The sequence below is a fragment of the Lucilia sericata genome, unplaced genomic scaffold, assembly GCF_015586225.1.
Source record: "Lucilia sericata isolate MDLA Ls3-8-SP2 unplaced genomic scaffold, ASM1558622v1 Contig000283F_arrow, whole genome shotgun sequence".
Taxonomy (NCBI): Eukaryota; Metazoa; Arthropoda; class Insecta; order Diptera; family Calliphoridae; genus Lucilia; species Lucilia sericata.
Genome location: NW_023994308.1, coordinates 391,256 through 416,048, shown reverse-complemented (window position 1 = coordinate 416,048; position 24,793 = coordinate 391,256). Strand labels below are relative to the sequence as shown.

Sequence of the window (24,793 nt, the reverse complement as noted above, 5' to 3'; positions counted from 1 at the left end):
TACAATATAATTTCTTACAAGTCATTAAAGCAACACCTTTTTATTGGACACAAAATAGAATGTAATAAACAAAAGACGGGTAAATTTTATAATGGTCAAGTTAAAGGTAAGTTAAATTAACAATGAGTTATAAATGAGTAATACATTAATCAAATATTTTTAGCATTTGCAGTTGAAAATAAAAATTTGAAATCTAAATTTGTTATGTCTGGTAATAAGTAATTTGATGTCATTTAAGTTTGATATGAAAATATTACCATTTGAACTATAGGGTTTTTTATAGACAATTATTTAAAAAAAATATATATAAAAATTTGTTTTGGGATTCAAAGGTGTTGACGAGAATTTTGTTCTGGTTATAAAACTTTGTTCTGTTTAATATAAAATTCTGATTGATTGTTTGATAGTTAAATACTAACACGCACAGTCTTGCATATCGCTGCCATTTTTATAATAGTACTCTTCATATGTGTTAAAGACTAGGGAGTAAACTACAGTATACGCTATACAAAAGTATATAGTCTATTTTATTAGAAAGAGTAGTCCAAAGTGACGACTTTAGAGTAGACTATAGTACCAACTATAAAGTAGAGTAGTCGTTAGGCTAAAGTATATATTAGTCTAAAATCTCGACTATGAAATAGTTTGTAGTCTAAATTATACTATAGTTTCAACTAGATTAGTCTATAGTTTCGACTATGGAGAAGTCTAAAGTCTTGACTATGGTGTAGTCTATAACTTCGACTATAGAGTAGTCAATGGTATCAACTAGAAAGTAGTATATAGTCGCTACCATCGATTAATTTATAGTCTGATTGATGGAAAGTGTCAAGTATAGAGCAGTTTTAGCTTCGACTAGAGTAGACTATTGACTACAGAAAAGTTTAAAGTCTCGAGTATGGATTAGTGCATAGTCTCGTCCTTAAAGTTGACTATCTACTCAACTGTGGAGTACAATAATAATTACGGGTACAGATCATAGTTATATTGTTAGTTCCATTTGTAGAGTAAACAGTCTATATTCTCGTCTGTAGTACATAATCTCGACTAAGGAAAAGTTTATAGTCTCGACTATAGATTGTCCTTAAGGGTAGACTATAGCGGTAGTATATAGTATCGAGTAGTGTAGAGTAGAGTAGAGTAGAGTAGAGTAGAGTAGAGTAGGTAGAGTAGAGTAGAGTAGAGTAGAGTAGAGTAGAGTAGAGTAGAGTAGAGTAGAGTAGAGTAGAGTAGAGTAGAGTAGATTAAGGTAGTGTAGAGTAGGTAGAGTAGAGTAGAGTAGAGTAGAGTAGAGTAGAGTAGTGTAGAGTAGAGTAGAGTAGAGTAGAGTAGTGTAGAGTAGAGTAGAGTAGAGTAGAGTAGAGTAGAGTAGAGTAGAGTAGAGTAGAGTAGAGTAGAGTAGAGTTGAGTAGAGTGGAGTAGAGTAGAGTAGAGTAGAGTGGAGCAGAGCAGAGCGGAGTAGAGTAGAGTAGTAGTAGAGTAGAGTAGAGTAGAGTAGAGTAGAGTAGAGTAGAGTAGAGTAGAGTAGAGTAGAGTAGAGTAGAGTAGAGTCGCAGAGTAGAGTAGAGTAGAGCAGAGTAGGTAGAGTAGAGTAGAGTAGAGTAGAGTAGAGTAGAGTAGATTAAGGTATAGTCTAGACTATAGAAATATCTATAGTCTCTACCATGGAGTAGGTAGAGTTCCAACAATAGAGTAACAAATATAGAATTGTATATATCCTTGGCTAGAGAATATTCTATAGTCTCAACTATATATTAGTCTAAAGTCAACATTAGAATAGTTCATAGTCTCCATGATAGAGCAGTCTATAATCTAATGTCTCGATCATGAAGTTGTTTTTAGTCTGGACTATAGAAAAGTTTGTAGTGTCGATTTTCGAGACTATAGTTTCAATTATAGAGTAGACTATAGTCTTGAGTATATAGTGGTCTATCTATAGTTTCGACTATATAGTAGTCGAGATTATGGAGTAGTATGTAGCCACAAGTATATATACTATACTTACAGGAGACTACATAGTCGACTATGAAATAGCCTACAGTTTCGAATATAGCCTACAGACTAGCTTATAGAGATTAGTGAACTAAGAATGGTCTTTCTATTTAATCAAGAGAATAGAATTTTGGAAATTTCAAATTTATACTATACATAAAGTACTGATTGTACTTTCTCTCTCTCATTCTATTGTATAGCATTTTTAGTGGGAGAACTGCTGTTAATAATTCATAAATTTATTTTGTATAAAGTTATAATTCGGTACTCCCATACATTGACAACTTTATTATATTAGCTTTACAATAGCTGTTCACGGACACAATGGGTTCAATTATAATACAAGGTTATTTTTTTACTTTGTTTACATTCAATTAAAGCTACAAGTGTGAAATATTTTGTTACTTTTAAATTGATTAAGTCCTTTTAATGGAAAAATACAAGTTCCGTAAAAAAATATAATTATATTATTTTATAATTTATATGTATTTACAAATCAAACATCACCCTAGAAAACATTGCTAATAATTTGCCACAATGTTAATTTTTGGAATAAAAGCTTTAATAAAAGTTCATAGAAATTTTAATCAATAAGTAACGCATTACACCTTGAAAAAGAAAACACGTTTATTGAAGATTCCTTAATGAGTAAAATTATTTTTTCTTTGTTAATAATTTATTTTGAATATGTATGCATATCATTTTTTAGTCTTTGTTGTTTTATTTGCGGAAGAGAGTACAAATACAAACAAGTATTAAGTATAAGTATTTAGGTACATATGTATGTATATATTCATAATAGGGATATTACATATTAAAGTTCCTGCTATAAATGGTCAGAATCAATCTATTTTATAACAAAAAAAAAGAAAATAACAAAATTTTCTTAGTGGGGTATCTAATTGGCAATTGGTATTGAGTTTTGAGAAATTTTTAGTCTCGACTATTGAGTCCACTACAATCTCGCCTATAAAGTAGTGATAAGTTCCAATAGAGTAGTAGATATCTTTGACTAGGACTATAGAGTACATTGTAGACTAGACTATAGACTAGACTATAGACTAGACTATAGACTAGACTATAGACTAAACTATAGACTAGACTATAGACTAGACTATAGACTAGACTATAGACTAGACTATAGACTAGACTATAGACTAGACTAGACTAGACTATAGACTAGACTATAGACTAGACTATAGACTAGACTATAGACTAGACTATAGACTAGACTATAGACTAGACTAGACTATAGACTAGACTATAGACTAGACTATAGACTAGACTATAGACTAGACTATAGACTAGACTATAGACTAGACTATAGACTAGACTATAGACTAGACTATAGACTAGACTATAGACTAGACTATAGACTAGACTATAGACTAGACTATAGACTAGACTATAGACTAGACTATAGACTAGACTATAGACTAGACTATAGACTAGACTATAGACTAGACTATAGACTAGACAATAGACTAGACTATAGACTAGACAATAGACTATACTATAGACTAGGCTAAAGACTAGACAATAGACTATACTATAGACTAGGCTAAAGACTAGACTAAAGACTAGACTAAAGACTAGGCTAGACTAAAGACTAGACTAAAGACTAGACTAAAGACTAGACTAAAGACTAGGACTATAGACTAGACTATAGACTAGACTACATACTAGACTATAGACTAAACTAAGATTAGACTAAAGACTATACTAAAGACTAGATTAAAGACTAGACTAAAGACTAGACCCTAGACTAGCTATAGACTAGACTATTGACTAAGCTATAGACTGTGCTATAGGCTAGATTATAGACTAGTCTATAGACTAGACTAAGGACTATACTAAAGAAAAGACTAAAGACTAGAACACAGACTAGACTAAAGACTGGACTATAGACTATACTATAAACTAGAATATGGACTATACTATAGACTATACTATAGACTATACTATAGACTAGACATTAGTCTATAAACTAAACTGCAGATTAGACTAGGAATGTATTGGATTTTATTTATCTAGACAAAATATTCTACTATAGTTTGGACTACATTCTCGAATGTATTCTTTATCAATAATACGGATATAGTCTAATATAAGTCTTAAAAAAATACAAAGGAAAAAACGCTTCTTCCCTAATTTCGACTTACATACTCATTATTTACTTGTAGAATGTTTTGTTTGTCACACAAAATTAACTATATCTGTCTATGTATGAGTATTAAATATACCAGTAAATAATAATGTTCAAATATCTACCCATGTCTGTGTGTCCGTATGTCCGTTCATTTACACCGTAAATAAATTAATGGCTAGTTTTTATTTGAGATTTTAGTATTCATTCTATTGTCCTGTCAACCAGAACTAACAATTGTAAGTGATTTACCTGAAAGCGGATTTAAATAATAACGAATAATACTAAAATTATATGAATGTGTTGAAATATAATATGCAATTTATTTAACGATTTCAAATACGGGTTTTTATTTATTCATTTATTTGTTTATTTAATGTACTTACAAATAAATATTTAAACAATCTCGTCTATAGGCGTATAAATATTAAAAACGTGTATTTATTTTGGTTATTTTGATTAATGTTGCTCGTTATGTTGCCGGAAATTATTTGAGTTAAATAACAATATAAAATACATTAATGAAGAGAAATAATGAAAATAATTACATTCCTTTTGTATAAAAATAAATAAAACTTGCATTCGTGTTTTTATTGTTATTGTGATTTAATGGAATTTTGTATATAAGTGAAATTAATTTGGCTTATTATGTAGTTCAATTCGAATGAGTATATTTGTTTTGTGAAAGTGGTGATTAATTCTGGATTTAATTTTAAATAACTCATATTTTGAATCTAAAAGTATCGGGGAAAGAAAACATTGTAATTGTTTAATAATTATGTATAAAATCATTTTTTATATAAATAAGTTTGAGATACCTTTGATAAATTATTATTAAAAGACTTATAACTTTATTAAAAACCGGTGTTGTAATATTGAGAAATTTAACTGTCCCTAATAAAGCATGAACGACTGCTGCCAATTTGATTATTCCATCGTTTTAGTAAAAGCAAATAAAATGGAGTCGAGTATATACTATATACTCTATAGTCGATTCACTAGTCGATTATATAGTCGAATCTATAGACGAGTCTATAGTCGAGTCTATAGTCGAGTCTTAGTCGAGCCAATAGTTCGAGTCAATAGTTGAGTCTATGGTCGAGTTATAGTCTAGTCGATTAGCGGAAGTCTATCGTCCACTCTATAGTCGAGTCCACAGTCGAATCTATAGTTGAGTATATAGTCTAGTCTATAGTCCAATCTATATTCTAGTCTATTGTCCAGCCTATAGTCTAGACTATAGTCTAGTTTAGTCTAGTCTAGTCTAGTCTAGTCTAGTCTAGTCTAGTCTAGTCTAGTCTAGTCTAGTCTAGTCTAGTCTAGTCTAGTCTAGTCTAGTCTAGTATAGTAGTCTAGTCTAGTCTAGTCTAGTCTAGTCTATGTCTAGTCTAGTCTAGTCTATAGTCTAGTCTATAAGTCTAGTCTATAGTCTAGTCTATAGTCTAGTCTATAGTCTAGTCTATAGTCTAGTCTATAGTCTAGTCTATAGTCTAGTCTATAGTCTAGTCTATAGTCTAGTCTATAGTCTATAGTCTAGTCTATAGTCTAGTCTATAGTCTAGTCTATAGTCTAGTCTATAGTCTAGTCTATAGTCTAGTCTATAGGTCTAGTCTATAGTCTAGTCTATAGTTCTAGTCTATAGTCTAGTCTATAGTCTAGTCTATAGTCTAGTCTATAGTCTAGTCTATAGTCTAGTCTATGTCTAGTCTATAGTCTAGTCTATAGTCTAGTCTATAGTCTAGTCTATAGTCTAGTCATAGTCTAGTCTATAGTCTAGTCTATAGTCTAGTTCTATAGTCTAGTCTATAGTCTAGTCTATAGTCTAGTCTATAGTCTAGTCTATAGTCTAGTCTATAGTCTAGTCTATAGTCTAGTTCTATAGTCTAGTCTATAGTCTAGTCTATAGTCTAGTCTATAGTCTAGTCTATAGTCTAGTCTATAGTCTAGTCTATAGTTAGTCTATAGTCTAGTCTATAGTCTAGTCTATAGTCTAGTCTATAGTCTAGTCTATAGTCTAGTCTATAGTCTAGTCTATAGTCTAGTCTATAGTCTAGTCTATAGTCTAGTCTATAGTCTAGTCTATGTCTAGTCTGTAGTCTAGTCTATAGTCTAGTCTATAGTCTAGTCTATAGTCTAGTCTATAGTCTAGTCTATAGTCTAGTCTATAGTCTAGTCTATAGTCTAGTCTATAGTCTAGTCTATAGTCTAGTCTATAGTCTAGTCTATAGTCTAGTCTATAGTCTAGTCTATAGTCTAGTCGACTAGTCTAGTCTATAGTCTAGTCTATAGTCTAGTCTATAGTCTATTTATAGTCATAAAGCTAAATCTGACTGTTTCTGGCGGTTTTGTAGTATGACTAGAAGGGCAATGGCGAAAAAAGATTGACCAACAGTGGTCTGAACTTTCTTGAACTAGATTTTATTGGATTGAGTGCAACAATATATTCTTTAATCATTAGCTTCTTCATCACTAAAGGACAGATCTAATGATCCCAACAAAACAGATTCGTAATAGTTATACTTTAGTGTTTGTAGTTACTGGTAGTTATATACATATTTATGTATGGCAAATTTTAATATATGTATTTTATGTAAAGCGTGGTATATTTTTCAAATTTGTTTTCTTTTATTTAAATATTTAACATTTACATATATATATGTAAGTATGTACGTATTTATGCATAAATGTTTATCTCGTTAAAATAACATTTTTATGCAAACGATAAACAAGTCATATACAAAATTATTCAGACATTGATTTTTGTTAGATTACATATGTTTATATGGTTTTTTCCTCTATGTATATAACTAAAAAAAAAACAAATGCATTAGGGTGGTAACTTAATTATAAGAAATTTATCAAAAGTAACAGTTTTTAAAACTAATTTTAATTATTTTAACTATTACTATAGCAAAACACTTAATTTTTTTAACAGCATTTTATTTTTTAAAGGCTTTAGAGCCACCCTAATATTGTTATTTGAAGTGGTAAATATCTGGTGTATCTTCTCTACTTACACTTTCAACGATTTAAATAATTTATAAGATGTGTTATAAAATTTGTATAACGATGTGCTGTGCTTAAGTTTTACCATAGAAAATGGCAACATTTTAGAGATGTGCTAGCTTTAACATACACATACACATATAGAAAGTTTTGCAAAATGTCGTAACAGTAAAGGATGCAAGTCATAGAAATTATAAAATATTCAAAATATCTTTTGGTGAAAAAAACTGGTGTTTTGGTGTGAAAAAGTGGATTTTAAGTAGGAAAACCATTTTTTTTGTGAAAAATCGATTTTTTTTTGGTAATAATTATGATTTTTATGAAAAATTTGATTTTTGGTGAAAAAATTTTTATGAACAATTTAATTCTAAGTAAAAAATTAAATTTTTAGTAAAATGTTAGATTTTTAGTGAAAAATAGTGATAAAAATTTGAACTTTTAGTGAAAAATTATTTCGAATGAAAATGTCCAAACTGTTTAATCTCTCACTGTTGTTGCAAATTCACGTATTTACACTAAATGTTTTATTTATGACTTAAGGATTTTCTAGCATGTTAATCGATGTTTACAGAGACACACATTCAAAGCCACATACAGATGTAATTATATGTATGTATGTGTGAGAATCTCAGTATAAGTTCAGTTGATGCCACTCTAATGTTTGCTGATTTGTTTTTTCCTTTGAACTTAGGATTTATTTAAAAAAAAAAAAAAAAAATAGTTTGTTCTTTATTTCGGAATTTAATATTATATTTTTTCAGATTTTTCTTTCTAAATGTTTTCGTTTTTTATTTGTGCAACTTTTAGCTTGTCTTTAGCTCTCTGTAATGGATACACAGTTGCATCAACATATTACCACCATTTCAAATGGTGATGGTGGTGTCGGTGGTAATGGTGTTGTGTCTATACAACGTGATGATGAGTACCGGGAACGTATGTTAAAAAGTAAGTTAATGGATGGAAAATTTTAATTAAAAATACGTATAGTTTGTAAATGGTAATATTTTGTCTATTTTCTGATTTTTTAAGTGTTGTTGTTGTTGCTGCTGCGGTGGGTGCTGGTGTTTTTTGAAATAATTAATATGCAGTTCGAAGACTAAGTAAGTAAATGAAAACAAATTGAAAATTTAAACTTTCCGATGTAGTAGTAAAAAGTAAAGTCATACATATTTACGGGTTAAGTGATGAACTAGTCAGTTAGTTAGTTAATTAGTAGTTAGTTAGTTAGTTAGTTAGTTAGTTTTAGTTATTTAGTTAGTTTTTAGTTAGTGTAGTTAGTTAGTTAGTTAGTTAGTTAGTTAGTTTAGTTAGTTAGTTAGTTAGTTAGTTAGTTAGTTAGTTAGTTAGTTAGTTAGTTAGGTAGTTTAGTTAGTTAGTTAGTTAGTTAGTTAGTTAGTTAGTTAGTTAGTTAGTAGTTAGTTAGTTAGTTAGTTAGTTAGTTAGTTAGTAGTTAGTTAGTTAGTTAGTTAGTTAGTTAGTTAGTTAGTTAGTTAGTTAGTTAGTTAGTTAGTTAGTTAGTAGTTAGTTAGTTAGTTAGTTAGTTAGTTAGTTAGTTAGTTAGTTAGTTAGTTAGTTAGTTAGTTAGTTAGTAGTTAGTTAGTTAGTTAGTTAGTTAGTTAGTTAGTTAGTTAGTTAGTTAGTTAGTTAGTTAGTTAGTAGTTAGTTAGTTAGTTAGTTAGTTAGTTAGTTAGTTAGTTAGTTAGTTAGTTAGTTAGTTAGTTAGTTAGTTAGTTAGTTAGTTAGTTAGTTAGTTAGTTAGTTAGTTAGTTAGTTAGTAGTTAGTTAGTTAGTTAGTTAGTTAGTTAGTTAGTTAGTTAGTTAGTAGTTAGTTAGTTAGTTAGTAGTTAGTTAGTTAGTTAGTTAGTTAGTTAGTTAGTTAGTTAGTAGTTAGTTAGTTAGTTAGTTAGTTAGTTAGTTAGTTAGTTAGTTAGTTAGTTAGTTAGTTAGTAGTTAGTAGTTAGTTAGTTAGTTAGTTAGTTAGTTAGTTAGTTAGTTAGTTAGTTAGTTAGTTAGTTAGTTAGTTAGTTAGTTAGTTAGTTAGTTAGTTAGTTAGTTAGTAGTTAGTTAGTAGTTAGTTAGTTAGTTAGTTAGTTAGTTAGTTAGTTAGTTAGTTAGTTAGTTAGTTAGTTAGTAGTTAGTAGTTAGTTAGTTAGTTAGTTAGTTAGTTAGTAGTAGTTAGTTAGTTAGTTAGTTAGTTAGTTAGTTAGTTAGTAGTTAGTTATAGTGTTTATAAACCGGTTAACCGGTTAACCGAAGAACCGGTTTTTATTGCATATTTCGGTTTTTCGCAAACCGGTTTTTTTTAAAACATTGGTTTTTCGGTTAACCGGGTTATCCGGTTTTTAAGTCTCGGTTAACCGATTTCAAAAAATCTAATTTTTAGTACAAAATTGTATGTTTTCTTTGATTTTTTATTGTGATTTTTAAAAATCTTGGATAGTTGAGATTGTTAAACAAATGTTAGGAAATGTTAAACATATATTATGCATATAAAATGGAGATTTACAATTTCAGACAATCAGGAAATTAGTAAAAAGATGGCATTTAAACCAATAAAAAATTAAGTATTTAAACAAATTCCAACCATTATATGAAGAAATTTGTTACTTATTAAGACGAATAAATAACGTTGATTATAAAATGCACTTCCTTGTTTACTGCGTGAGTATAATAAAAATCGAGAAGTTTGTCAAACGTTCTCAAAACGGATTTTATTTATCGAAACATAAGGGTAATTGTCGCTGTCCGAGAATTTATGCTGCTGGGGTTTTTCACAAACTGTAATGGCGCTTAGGTTGATTATCAGGAAGGAAGTAATGACACCTGTCAATATTCCTAAGTGTCATTCACAGTAATTTGAACAACCACAGGCGTAGCGAGCGGAGGGTGGTCACAATTAAAGCAGTGGCTCAATGTCTATGTCGAGACAGTCGTCGTCTACGTCCGTTCCCGATGAATCGTCGCGAGCCTGAACACTATTTATACTAGTGTTGGACATAAAATTTTTTATTGATATAGATGCATTATATATTCAAAGGTCAATTTATTCCTCCTATGGCAACTTCCATATACCTGACGAATCAATAATAACTTCAGATCTGTATAAGTTTGCTTTCTTATGATATATTAATGTACATATTTATACTAAAAAGTGCAAATATCTTATTAAGTAATTCATAATATTTCGCAAAATGAAATTTTTCAACTAAATATTATAATATTTTAAAGATTTCCAAACATTTTGGTTAACCGGTTTAACCGGTTTTTTTGTACTCGGTTAACCGACAAACCGGTTTTTTAGAAATGGTCAATTTTCGGTTAACCGAAAAACCGGTTTTTCCAAAAGTCGGTTTTTTATAAACACTAGTTAGTTAGTTAGTTAGTTAGTTAGGTTAGTTAGTTAGTTAGTAGTTAGTTAGTTAGTTAGTTAGTTAGTTAGTTAGTTAGTTAGTTAGTTAGTTAGTTAGTTAGTTAGTTAGTTAGTTAGTTAGTAGTTAGTTAGTTAGTTAGTTAGTTAGTAGTTAGTTAGTTAGTAGTTAGTTAGTTAGTAGTTAGTTAGTTAGTTAGTTAGTTAGTTAGTTAGTTAGTTAGTTAGTTAGTTAGTTAGTTAGTTAGTTAGTTAGTTAGTTAGTTAGTTAGTTAGTTAGTTAGTTAGTTAGTTAGTTAGTTAGTTAGTTAGTTAGTTAGTTAGTTAGTTAGTTAGTTAGTTAGTTAGTAGTTAGTTAGTTAGTTAGTTAGTTAGTTAGTAGTTAGTTAGTTAGTTAGTTAGTTAGTAGTTAGTTAGTTAGTTAGTTAGTTAGTTAGTTAGTTAGTTAGTAGTAGTTAGTTAGTTAGTTAGTTAGTTAGTTAGTTAGTTAGTTAGTTAGTTAGTAGTTAGTTAGTTAGTTAGTTAGTTAGTTAGTTAGTTAGTTAGTTAGTTAGTTAGTTAGTTAGTTAGTTAGTTAGTTAGTTAGTTAGTTAGTTAGTTAGTTAGTTAGTTAGTTAGTTAGTTAGTTAGTTAGTTAGTTAGTTAGTTAGTTAGTTAGTTAGTAGTTAGTTAGTTGGTTGGTTGGTTGGTTATTAACCTTCTAGATGGTTTTACGTATACTTGATATTACCAATTCATATTACTCATACCCCCTATTTGTATGTTTAATGCAAAACATTTATTTTAATTGTGTGTAACACCTATACTTCTTACTTTTAAACACCCATATTTCTCTTCAAACCAACTTAATTGACCTCTTTCGTAAAAGTCATTATAATAATTAAATTGTTTTAAATTAATAATATTTCTCGTGTTAACAGGAAAACCCAAATGTTACCATCTGTTAAAAATTCTAATGTTGACCTACATCAACTTTGGAATATTAAACTTAAACCCACATTCAGTTTCTTTTTACAGACAAATGTTCGTTATTCTAAATAATGGTTTCAGTTAGCAGTACTAGTTGTAAATTACAAAAAGAAATTGTAGATTATTTTTATCCTCTCATTTGCTACATAAGTGTGAAAATTTCCTATCAAACAGTTAACATGAAGTAGATTTAAATTATAAACTGAATAACCTTAACATTTTATATAGATTGCGGGCAACTGATCAGTTTTGTATAAATTCAATAAAACCAAATAGTATTCGTATAGGGTGACGCCTTAATCAAATATGTTCCAGGTAACAATTGTATTAATGAGTCGTTTTTTTTTGTGTTGACTATAAAATGACAACACACACGCATACAGTTTTGTATGTTTATTTACTTTTTTTTAATGGAAAACCTCAATTTAATTTTACATTTTTTTCAAAAAAAAAAAAAAAAACGTTTTAGAATAAAACACACATGGTAAATTCCTAGAAGTAATTGCTTTAAAATACTTATCAAATATGTATCCTTTTTCATAACTACGACAACTAGAAAAACAAACAACAAAAGCTGGACATTATATGAATGTATATAAAACTAAATGTATGAATAGACAAGTACTATACCTGTAATTACAACAACAAATATAAACTACAACATGCATATGCAAACTTAGAAAATTACTTACTTTACACAGAGACGAATTAATGGTTTGCAGGACTTCAGACTGGACTAGTCCCTGAGTATTACATCCCAGGGTGCAAATTGTAATATAATTTAGACTAGACTAGACTATAGACTAGACTATACACTAGACTATAGACTAGACTATAGACTATAGACTAGACTATAGACTAGACTATAGACTAGACTATAGACTAGACTATAGACTAGACTATGGACTAGACTATAGACTAGACTATAGACTAGACTATAGACTAGACTATAGACTAGACTATAGACTAGACTATAAACTAGACTATAGACTAGACTATAGACTAGACTATAGACTAGACTATAGACTAGACTATAGACTAGACTATAGACTAGACTATAGACTAGACTATAGACTAGACTATAGACTAGACTATAGACTAGACTATAGACTAGACTATAGACTAGACTATAGACTAGACTATAGACTAGACTATAGACTAGACTATAGACTAGACTATAGACTAGACTATAGACTAGACTATAGACTACACTATAGACTAGACTATAGACTAGACTATAGACTAGACTATAGACTAGACTATAGACTAGACTATAGACTAGACTATAGACTAGACTATAGACTAGACTATAGACTAGACTATAGACTAGACTATAGACTAGACTATAGACTAGACTATAGACTAGACTATAGACTAGACTATAGACTAGACTATAGACTAGACTATAGACTAGACTATAGACTAGACTATAGACTAGACTATAGACTAGACTATAGACTAGACTATAGACTAGACTATAGACTAGACTATAGACTAGACTATAGACTAGACTATAGACTAGACTATAGACTAGACTATAGACTAGACTATAGACTAGACTATAGACTAGACTATAGACTAGACTATAGACTCGACTATAGACTAGACTATAGACTAGACTATAGACTAGACTATAGACTAGACTATAGACTAGACTATAGACTAGACTATAGACTAGACTATAGACTAGACTATAGACTAGACTATAGACTAGACTATAGACTAGACTATAGACTAGACTATAGACTAGACTATAGACTAGACTATAGACTAGACTATAGACTAGACTATAGACTAGACTATAGACTAGACTATAGACTAGACTATAGACTAGACTATGACTATAGACTAGACTAAACTAGACTATAGACTAGACTATAGACTAGACTATAGACTAGACTATAGACTAGACTATAGACTAGACTATAGACTAGACTAGACTAGATAGACTAGACTATAGACTAGACTATAGACTAGACTATAGACTAGACTATAGACTAGACTCTAGACTAAGACTATTAGACTAGACTAGAGACTAGACGACTAGACTAGACTATAGACTAGACTAGGACTAGACTATAGACTAGACTATAGACTAGACTATGACTATACTTAGACTAGACTATAGACTAGACTATAGACTAGACTATAGACTAGACTATAGACTAGACTATAGACGAGACTATAGACTAGACTCTAGACTAGACTATAGACTAGACTATAGACTAGACTATAGACTAGACTATAGACTAGACATAGACTAGACTATAGACTAGACTATAGACTAGACTATAGACTAGACTATAGACTAGACTATAGACTAGACTATAGACTAGACTATAGACTAGACTATAGACTAGACTATACTAGACTATAGACTAGACTATACTAGACTATAGACTAGACTATAGACTAGACTATAGACTAGACTATAGACTAGACTATAGACTAGACTATAGACTAGACTATAGACTAGACTATAGACTAGACATAGACTAGACTATGACTAACTATAGACGATAGACTAGACTATAGACTAGACTATAGACTAGACTATAGACTAGACTATAGACTAGACTATAGACTAGACTATAGACTAGACTATAGACTAGACTATAGACTAGACTATAGACTAGACTATAGACTAGACTAGACTGAGACTATAGATAGACTATAGACTAGACTATAGACTAGACTATAGACTAGACTATAGACTAGACTAACTAGACTAGACTTAGACTAGACTATAGACTAGACTATAGGCTAGACTTAGACTAGACTATAGACTAGACTATAGATAGACTATAGACTAGACTATAGACTAGACTATAGACTAGACTATAGACTATACTATAGACTAGACTATAGACTAGACTATAGACGGCTATATACTAGACTATAGACTAGACTATAGACTAGACTATAGACTAGACTATAGACTAGACTATAGACTAGACTATAGACTAGACTATAGACTAGACTATAGACTAGACTATAGACTAGACTATAGACTAGACTATAGACTAGACTATAGACTAGACTATAGACTAGACTATAGACTAGACTATAGACTAGACTATAGACTAGACTATAGACTAGACTATAGACTAGACTATAGACTAGACTATAGACTAGACTATAGACTAGACTATAGACTAGACTATAGACTAGACTATAGACTAGACTATAGACTAGACTATAGACTAGACTATAGACTAGACTATATACTAGACTATAGACTAGACTATAGACTAGACTATAGACTAGACTATAGACTAGACTATAGACTAGACTATAGACTAGACTATAGACTAGACTATAGACTAGACTAGAAGACTATAGACTAGACTATAGACTAGACTATAGACTAGACATAGACTAGACTATAGACTAGACTATAGACTAGACTATAGACTAGACTATAGACTAGACTATAGACTAGACTATAGACTAGACTATAGACTAGACTATAGACTAGACTATAGACTAGACTATAGACTAGACTATAGACTAGACTATAGACTAGACTATAGACTAGACTATAGACTATACTAGAGACTAGACTATAGACTAGACTATCTAGACTATAGACTAGACTATATACTAGACTAGACTATAGACTAGACTATAGACTAGACTATAGACTAGACTATAGACTAGACTATAGGCTAGACTATAGACTAGACTATAGACTAGACTATAGGCTAGACTATAGACTAGACGTAGACTAGACTAGACTAGACTATAGACTAGACTATAGACTAGACTATAACTAGACTATAGACTAGACTATAGACTAGACTATAGACTAGACTATAGACTAGACTATAGACTAGACTATAGACTAGACTATAGACTAGACTATAGACTAGACTATAGACTAGACTATAGACTAGACTATAGACTAGACTATAGACTAGACTATAGACTAGACTATAGACTAGACTATAGACTAGACTATAGACTAGACTATAGACTAGACTATAGACTAGACTATAGACTAGACTATAGACTAGACTTAGACTAGACTATAGACTAGACTATAGACTAGACTAGACTATAGACTAGACTATAGACTAGACTAGACTAGACTAGAGCTAGACTATAGACCTAGACTGTGTAGACTAGACCTATAGACGAGACTATAGACTAGACTATAGACCTAGACTATAGACTAGACTCATAGACTAGACTATAGACTAAGACTATAGACTAGAACTATAGACTAGATTAGACGATAGACTAGACTATAGACTAGATTAGACTATAGACTAGACTATAGACTTTAGACTAAATAAACTAGACTATAGACTAGACTAATAGACTAGACGATAGACTAGACTATAGACTAGGCTATAGATTAGACTATAGCTAGACCATAGACTATATTAGGTTATATACGATAGATTGAATAGTCGCAGTTAAAATATTAGTAATTGAAGTGTTTGTCGATTTTGCCAACAAACTGATAACATTTGTTTATTACAAACCTTCTTATCGATTGAAGTAGTAAAAACAAAAAAAGCATAATTGAAATGTTATAAGGAAATAATTCCGCAAACTCCAAACAATATAGCAGACAAATATAAGGTATATGAATTATTAACAAATAATTAAATACATTATTTATTGGCTCAAATAACTCACACCAAAAAAGCTTTCATTTCTAACAGTGTATAGATTTATTTGAACTCTATTTATAACAACTTTTACAAAACCAATGACAGACCCCCATTCCAAACGCAATACACCCCCTAATTTGTTTATAACAATTGCTGTTATCCACTAACAAATACCACACACACGAACACACAATTATTTTGTTATAATTTATGGATTTTTATGAGTTCTACACATGAAATTGTCCATTTTATTTTATTAGTTAGAGTATAATAGATATACTACAGTTAGTTGTAATCAATTGGTCAACGTGTTCGAATTCGAGTGGTCGCCAGTAAAATGGATTCTTTAGGCTGTTACTCTAATAGAAATTCACATCAACTAAGGAAAAACAATTAAAATTATTAACAGAAATTATTATATTAAGTGTGAAATTTATCAAGTGAAATAAATATTTAAATAAATCGGAGGTTATAGGTTCCTTACTAATCGTTATAGAATTATCTGAAGTACTTCGTATGTGTGTAAGATGAGTTGCGGTAGTGCTAGCAGTATTAAGGCTATTATACGTATGAATCTGAAAATTTATTATATTTTACAAATTATTTCGTATTGTTTTGTTTTTTGCTAATAAAATTATAAACATTTATCATAAGCCGTTCATTTAATTGACATTTATTGTGTAATTTCCATTTTCATAGTTTTTTATTTTATAATACATTTTCATGTTTTAGCTGAAGCTGATACCAGCGATAAAGCCTCAACATTTGGCAAAGTACTGCAATATTTGTCAATTATATTGGTTGTCCTTACAGCCCCTTTCAGTTTGTTTGTGTGTTTCAAGGTTAGTTATAGTTGTTTCATATATACAATTTTTTTATTATTATGAATTTGTTAAATTTAATGGTTAAAATGTGTCATTTGTTGTTTTTTGTTTTTTGTTTTTGTTTTATTTTTATCTTTGTTTTTTTTTTTGTCGTTTATAATTATAGGTTGTGCAGGAATATGAACGTGCAGTTATATTCCGTTTAGGTCGTTTATTACAAGGTGGCGCCAAAGGTCCTGGTAAGTTATACTTTGTGAACTTACAAAATATAGTTAATAAACTATGATATTACACTTTTATCTAGATAGTTGATTAATTAAAAAAGATAATTAATTTAAATTATATAAGTAGTTTTTTCATATAAAATGGGTAATTTTTATAATGAGATTTTTTTTGTAGGAAATTGTGTCTGTGACGTAAATAATTATTCAGTTAATCAAATTAAAAAAAAGTAATTTCTTAATATAATGCTTTCTCTGGGGCGTAATAATCCATTTTTAAAGGTTATCATCCATTTAATTAAAATTTTAGTTTCAACAAGAGGCAGTTCTAAAAACCTATATTATTGTTCATTAGAGTGTCCCGACGAACTGCCCTTTTAGGAATCTCATCTAGGATGAGCTCTCGTACCTCTGCGTAGCCCTTAGATCCCTATCAGCGAATTCTTATAAACTTGACCTGTTTATAAGAATTCAGAGTATATATACTCTAAATTCTTTTGCCCATATATATGCACAACTATGTTGAAATTCTAACGAACACTTCGAAGGTACAAGTTATTGCGCATGCCTTGATGTTCTATCTTTGAGTTCTTCTACATTCATTCAAGGCCTCTACTTTATATACATATGTTGCCTGATCAATTTTAGGACTGGTCGTTTTGAATTTAGACACCAAATGTAGAAAAGTATAAGTTAATGAGCCGTTACGTCAGTCGTAATATAGTTTTATTATTTGAATATAATACATTATATTAACATCAAATCTTCCTTACTTCATAAGATGTTGTCAACCTTTGGTCGCTAATAGAGCCTGAACAATGCTTTTTAATGCTGAGAGACAATAGGTGACATAACAAGGATAAATAAGGACAATCTCCTAAGTAAACTCTTAGAAATATTTCATAATTCTTTAGAGAATGTTGTGCTTCACGACTGAGATCGCCGGGGAATGTAACCTTAAAGAAAGACCCCATCTTGATGTTATTGCAATCCCGGGTAAAAGAGTTGCTATCAGTACCTTAAGTCTATAGGGACTATAAACTGGTTATTATCAAATGTATCCTCGGCCTATCCTTGGTATGATTTGAAATGGGTCGAAGCAGAGAACTACATAATCTAGTACCACTGGAACCGGTAGGCTGCAGGACAGAGTTTCGGACTTTGTCTTATCCCGGATATTGGATAGATTCCTTCGGGGTGCACCTGTTGCCAGTGGTTTAAACTCAAATTCTCGAGAAGAGAATGTCGGTTAAAAGCCTGATGTACGGTAATGTCTATAGTTCGAGATAAGTTCGATGCTGATGCCTTAGTCAACAGATACCCCACAGAGGATTGACGGTGGGACTGTGTATATGATACAGGTTGGATGTATGTAGGGGTATACGGAACTTACCCACCCATACAACTAGATTGACTATATCGGATGTTGTTCTCTATGAGTGCGACGAATGATTGAGAAGTGTGCTGGATTCTATGGTGAATGAAAAGTATCTTATATATGTGATAGAATGGACCTTCCATGACCCGATATGTTCAGGAGACCGAATATGACTCTAGGTACATTTGCCGATTCAACAGAGACCATCCCATCTGCGTGGTTATAAACGGAAGTGATGTTTTTGCATCTTGGTAGTTTAGCAACGGGTCAGCAGTGATCAGTGCAAGGTGCAAGTTCGAAAGTACAAAAATAAAGGGCGGTGCTGAGTCGTCTAGTCAGCTTACTCAGTGGTTGAAAAGTACCACCCTGAAATAAGGCCTACACGTCAGGTATTCACGACGTCTTCACGATTGAGAAGTGTAACCAAAAGGCATACTCCATGAAACAGTTATACAGCATCATTGATTTGATAAAAAGGCTACACCAATGCATTCGTTTTTTAATGAAACTTTACGCAATTTAGGTCATTGCCTTATGAAATCTGATAATACAAATTCCAGTAGAAATATTAATAATTTACGAGACAAGTATGGCAAAAACCCTTATAAATACCTCGAAAACGAATAGGAGCCAATCAACTAGTTGATTTAATAGAGAGGGGTTCCCTTGAATGCCAATAATTGCACTTGATTGATGTGCCACTATTCCTCGGCCTAACTATAGAGACCGATCACCAAGATCAACGTTGTCATGAGCAATAACGCATCCTCCATAGAGAATCATTCTCAGATGACCTTGTTGTTTCGGTACAAGAGTATCAGTATCTTGATACATATTTGTTAGACCGATTTATGGGCTAATAAAAATCAAAATCAATCATCCATGGTGAGTTGAATTCACCGTGGAATAAAACTTGTCATATAGTTGACAATAAATGACCCGTTAGGAAGAGGAAAACATAAACCACATTCGTGTAGAATTTCACAACAGACTATCCTGAAGTAATTGTAACAATGATTTTTCCGAAATTTTACAAAGTGATATTCAGTTTTATACAATTGTCAGGCAACAATTAGAAAGTGTTAACCTAACAATTTCATGACATTGGAAGAGGGTGAGAAGGCACCTGCTACAGAAGGGTGAGAAGGACATACTTCGGCTCAGTAGGTAATTAAGAGGAATCTAGGAACTTCCTCTTAATTACCTATTGAGTCGAAGTATGTAGCATTTGTAAATATTGGTCTTGTAACCAACCAACAGCCACCATGTGTATCACGAAGGTACCATACCAATATCCAGTACAGAGCAATTTCTACGAGCCACTAACTACCGTGGCTTCATATAGCTAAGAAGTTCGGTAAAATCCCGAATTAATTGTTACGATCCCGACTGAGCAGAAGTATTGGTACCATCTCTATTCCCCAGATCGCAATAACAATAAAGGAATAGAGATTCGTGAAGATAACATGTCCCGGGGAAGACAACTAGTCAGCCTATCATTACTAGATCAAAGTCTTAAGGCACTGCTTTATCATTCAGGATATGCTAGGAGAGATTTTCAAGAATATAAGTTTTCATACCCTAAACCACTATAGTGGTGTAGGGTATGTAGGAGATATTATGCATTTGTGCTGATGTTTGTAATACCCAGAATTACTTACTGAGTCGTTAAAATCTGTCTGTCAGTATGTCCGTCTGTCTGTCCGTCTGTCTGTCTGTCCGTCTGTCTGTCCGTCCGTCTGTCTGTCCGTCTGTCAGTCCGTCTGTCCGTCTGTATGTACATGTAAGCTGTGGCACGCTACAGGTTGCAATTTTTAAGATAATTTGATGAAATTTGGCACTATAGACTAGACTATAGACTAGACTATAGACTAGACTGTAGACTAGACTGTAGACTAGACTGTAGACTAGACAGTAGACTTGACTGTAGATTTTACTTACTGAGTCGTTAAAATCTGTCTGTCAGTATGTCCGTCTGTCTGTCCGTCTGTCTGTCTGTCCGTCTGTCCGTCTGTCTGTCCGTCTGTCTGTCCGTCTGTCTGTCCGTCTGTCAGTCCGTCTGTCAGTCTGTCTGTCCATCTGTATGTACATGTAAGCTGTGGCACGCTACAGGTTGCAATTTTTAAGATAATTTGATGAAATTTGGCACATATTTTTCTCTTGGAACAAGGACGAAGCCTATTGATATCTGTCCATTTTTTATGTATATATGTAATATTGCTCTTGAGCTCATTATTTTGTATGTTAAATGTTCTAATATCTCTACAAAAATCGATACAATTTAATTTGTGTAGGGTATCATATAGCCAGCCATGCCAGACTATACATTCTTAATTGTTTTTACATATACTTGTGTATATACTTCAAAAACATCATTTACATACTTTGTATGATAATGCTATCAACAATGTTACTTTCATAACTACTTAACCCTTCTAAGTCAACTTCCAAAATCTCTTTAAAAATTTCTTAATTTCCATCTAAATAAACTTTCTAAATAATTTCCCTTAAACTTCCCATAATGTATAATGTTATTCAGTACTAAAATCTTAATTAAATCATTCTGTACTCCAAAATGACACTGAAAAAATCCTTAAATCCATAGACTATCAATTTGCTTACATATACCCAGTCATTATGTTAAACTTTATCTTTTAAACATCAACGTTATAAATTTACATAATTTTCTGTCTTCTGCCTTTGCTTGGCATGAGCAAGTAACATTTAAGGATTATGGAAATTCTCAACGTTTTTAAGGCAAAAAAAAAAAGAATAAAGAAAAATATAATAAAACCATTAAAAATAAAAAGCGTAAAATACTCGTAACGTTAGTTACTTACAAATTCATTCTATGTTTTATTTTATCTGTTTATTTTCAGGAATTTTCTTTATTTTACCCTGCATTGATGCCTATGCCAGAGTAGATTTACGTACACGTACCTACGATGTGCCGCCCCAAGAGGTAAACCACAGGAAGGAATGCAAAAAAAAAAAAAAAATTATGTTAAAATTTAAATAATAAAATTTGTTCATATAAAACAACCAGCGGAGATAAATAGAATAAAAATGTATTTAAGTTAAAATATTTTATCTTTTAGGTTTTAACCAAGGACAGTGTAACGGTTTCTGTCGATGCCGTTGTCTATTATCGTGTATCGAATGCCACCGTTTCAGTGGCCAACGTTGAAAATGCTCATCATTCGACGAGACTATTGGCACAGACCACTCTACGCAATACAATGGGCACACGTCATTTGCATGAAATTTTAAGTGAACGTATGACAATATCGGGAACTATGCAGGTGGGTTGTAAATGTAGTATTTATACTATAGATTTAATGAAAATTTTCAAATATGGCTAAAGAACACAAAACATTAATATGTATAGAGAGAGAATTATTTTATACCATGGTCATTAAGGTGCAGTTAGTTTAGGAAAATATTCTTAATTTTCCATAAATTTTAAAATTTTCTCAAAAAAGAAAATTTATTGAAAATTTCATGTAAAAAAGAAAATTTGTGGAAAATTTCCTATAAAAAGAAAATTTATTATAAATTTCCTATAAAAAGAAAATTTGTGGAAAATTTCCTATAAAAAGAAAATTTATTGAAAATTTTCTATAAAAAGAAAATTTAAGGAAAATTTTCTATAAAAAGAAAATTTAAGGAAAATTTTCTATAAAAAGAAAATTTAAGGAAAATTTTCTATAAAAAGAAAATTATGGAAAATTTTCTACAAAAAGAAAATTTATAGAAATATTTCTATAAAAAGAAAATTTAGGGAAAATTTTCTATAAAAAGAAAATTTATGGAAAATTTTCTACAAAAAGAAAATTTATAGAAATATTTCTACAAAAAGAAAATTTATAGAAATATTTCTACAAAAAGAAAATTTATAGAAATATTTCTATAAAAAGAAAATTTATGGAAAAATTTCTATAAAAAGAAAATTTATGGAAAAATTTCTATAAAAAGAAAATTTATGGAAATTTTCTAAAAAAAGAAAATTTATGGAAAATTTTCTATAAAAAGAAAATTTTAGGGAATTTTCTATAAAAAGAAAATTTAAGGAAAATTTTCTACAAAAGGAAAATTGAAGGAAATTTTCTATAAAAAGAAAATTGAAGGAAATTTTCTATAAAAAGAATATTTATGGAAAATTTTCTATTAAAATAAAATGTTCTATTAAAAACTGAAGCCAATAAATGTCCCTTTAGAAAGATAAAATTATAAACAACAGTCGTTAAGAATTTCACAACAGACTTTTCTGAAATAGTTGTTACAATGATTTTTCCGAAATTTCACAAAGTGCTATTCAGTTTTATGTAATTGTCTGGTAACAATTTAAGGAAAATTTTCTATAAAAAGAAAATTGAAGGAAATTTTCTATAAAAATAATATTTAAGGAAAATTTTCTATAAAAAGAAAATTTATGGAAAATTTTCTATAAAAAGAAAATTTAAGGAAAATTTTCTATTACAAAAAAAATTTTGGGAAATTTTCTATAAAAAGAAAATGTATGGGATATTTTCTATTAAAAGAAAATTTATGGGAAATTTTCTATTAAAAGAAAATTTATGGAAAAATTTCCTATAAAAAGAAAATTTAAGGAAATTTTTCTATAAAAGATAATTTATGGAAAATTTTCTATAAAAAGAAAATTTAAGGAAAATTTTCTATAAAAAGAAAATTTAAAGAAAATTTTCTATAAAAAGAAAATTTATGGAAAATTTTCTATAAAAAGAAAATTTAAAGAAAATTTCCTATAAAAAGAAAATTTAAGGAAAATTTTCTATAAAAAGAAAATTTAAGGAAAATTTTCTATAAAAAGAAAATTTTAGGAAAATTTTCTATAAAAAGAAAATTTTCTGTTAAAAAAAATTATGAGAAATTTTCTATTAAAAGAAAATTTATGAGAAATTTTCTATTAAAAGAAAATTTATGAGAAATTTTCTATTAAAAGAAAATTTATGAGAAATTTTCTATTAAAAGAAAATTTATGAGAAATTTTCTATTAAAAGAAAATTTATGGGAAATTTTGTATAAAAAGAAAATTTAAGGAACATTTTCTATAAAAAGAAAATTTATGGAAAAAAGAAAATTTATGGACAATTTTCTATAAAAAGAAAATTTATGGACAATTTTCTATAAAAAGAAAATTGAAGGAAATTTTCTATAAAAACAATATTTTAGGAAAATTTTCTATAAAAAGAATATTTTAGGAAAACTTTCTATAAAAAGAAAATTTAAGGAAAATTTCTATAAAAGGAAAATTTAAGGAAAATTTTCTATAAAATAAAATTTATGGAAAATTTTCTATAAAAAGAAAATTTAAGGAAAATTGTCTATAAAAAGAAAATTTAAGAAGAATTTTCTAGAAAAAGAATATTTATGGAAAATAGAAAATTTTCTAAAAAGAAAATTTATAGAAAATTTTCTATATCAAGTCATTTATAATAAACAAAATTTGTGCCACCCTAATAACAAATTTCTTCAAAAATCTTTATTTAATTTATAAACATATTTTTTTTTCTCAACTATATAAATTTCAGGTACAATTGGATGAAGCCACCGATGCTTGGGGTATTAAAGTCGAACGTGTTGAAATGTTAGTAAATTTTTTGTGTATCTTACACCTTTAACAGATAAATTAAATCTCTTGTATTTCTATCAAACCATAAAAATTCTAGTAAAGATGTACGCCTACCCGTACAACTGCAAAGAGCCATGGCCGCTGAAGCAGAGGCAGCACGAGAGGCTCGTGCTAAAGTCATTGCAGCTGAGGGTGAACAAAAAGCATCACGTGCTTTACGCGAGGCATCTGAGGTAATTGGAGATTCACCGGCTGCTCTACAATTACGTTATCTACAGGTAAATAGATGTTTATAAATAAATAATATTTCATTTTTTTATTTTTCTCTGAAACTACAAATAAATTATTTATGCCATCTACTTTCTCACTCACATACAGACTCTCAATACAATTTCGGCTGAAAAGAATTCAACTATTGTATTCCCACTACCCATTGATTTATTAACATATTTCATGCGCGGCAAGGAGGCAATGGATCCGGCTTCAAAAAAGAATTTTGAAAATATTATGTAATGGCAAAAATGGAGAATTTATGAAGCAGTAAACAGTGAACATACATATCTACATACATATTTTGTGTAGTATTTTCTATTAAGCAATACTATATGGTTTTGTAATTATTATGTTTAATTTAATATTTGTACACTTTAAGTAAAACTTTGGTAAACTGGGTTA

The 24,793-nt window shown here is 30.0% G+C and overlaps 1 protein-coding gene across 5 annotated transcripts; it reads left to right on the top strand.

Moving 5' to 3' along the window:
- LOC119603208 (band 7 protein AGAP004871) lies at positions 1–24,793 on the top strand. Of its 5 annotated transcripts, none has more exons than XM_037955156.1 (10): positions 1–106; positions 7,952–8,089; positions 8,233–8,244; positions 16,835–16,944; positions 17,093–17,165; positions 21,405–21,487; positions 21,624–21,827; positions 24,078–24,133; positions 24,216–24,396; positions 24,497–24,793. In XM_037955156.1, exons 2-10 carry the CDS (start codon positions 7,972–7,974, stop codon positions 24,629–24,631), a joined length of 972 nt encoding a protein of 323 aa, XP_037811084.1. In that variant the 5' UTR covers positions 1–106; positions 7,952–7,971; the 3' UTR covers positions 24,632–24,793. The 5 variants fall into 5 exon arrangements, with proteins under 5 accessions (XP_037811084.1, XP_037811080.1, XP_037811083.1 ...); XM_037955152.1 differs by lacking the exon at positions 1–106 and adding an exon at positions 4,351–4,377; XM_037955155.1 differs by lacking the exon at positions 1–106 and adding an exon at positions 4,788–4,806.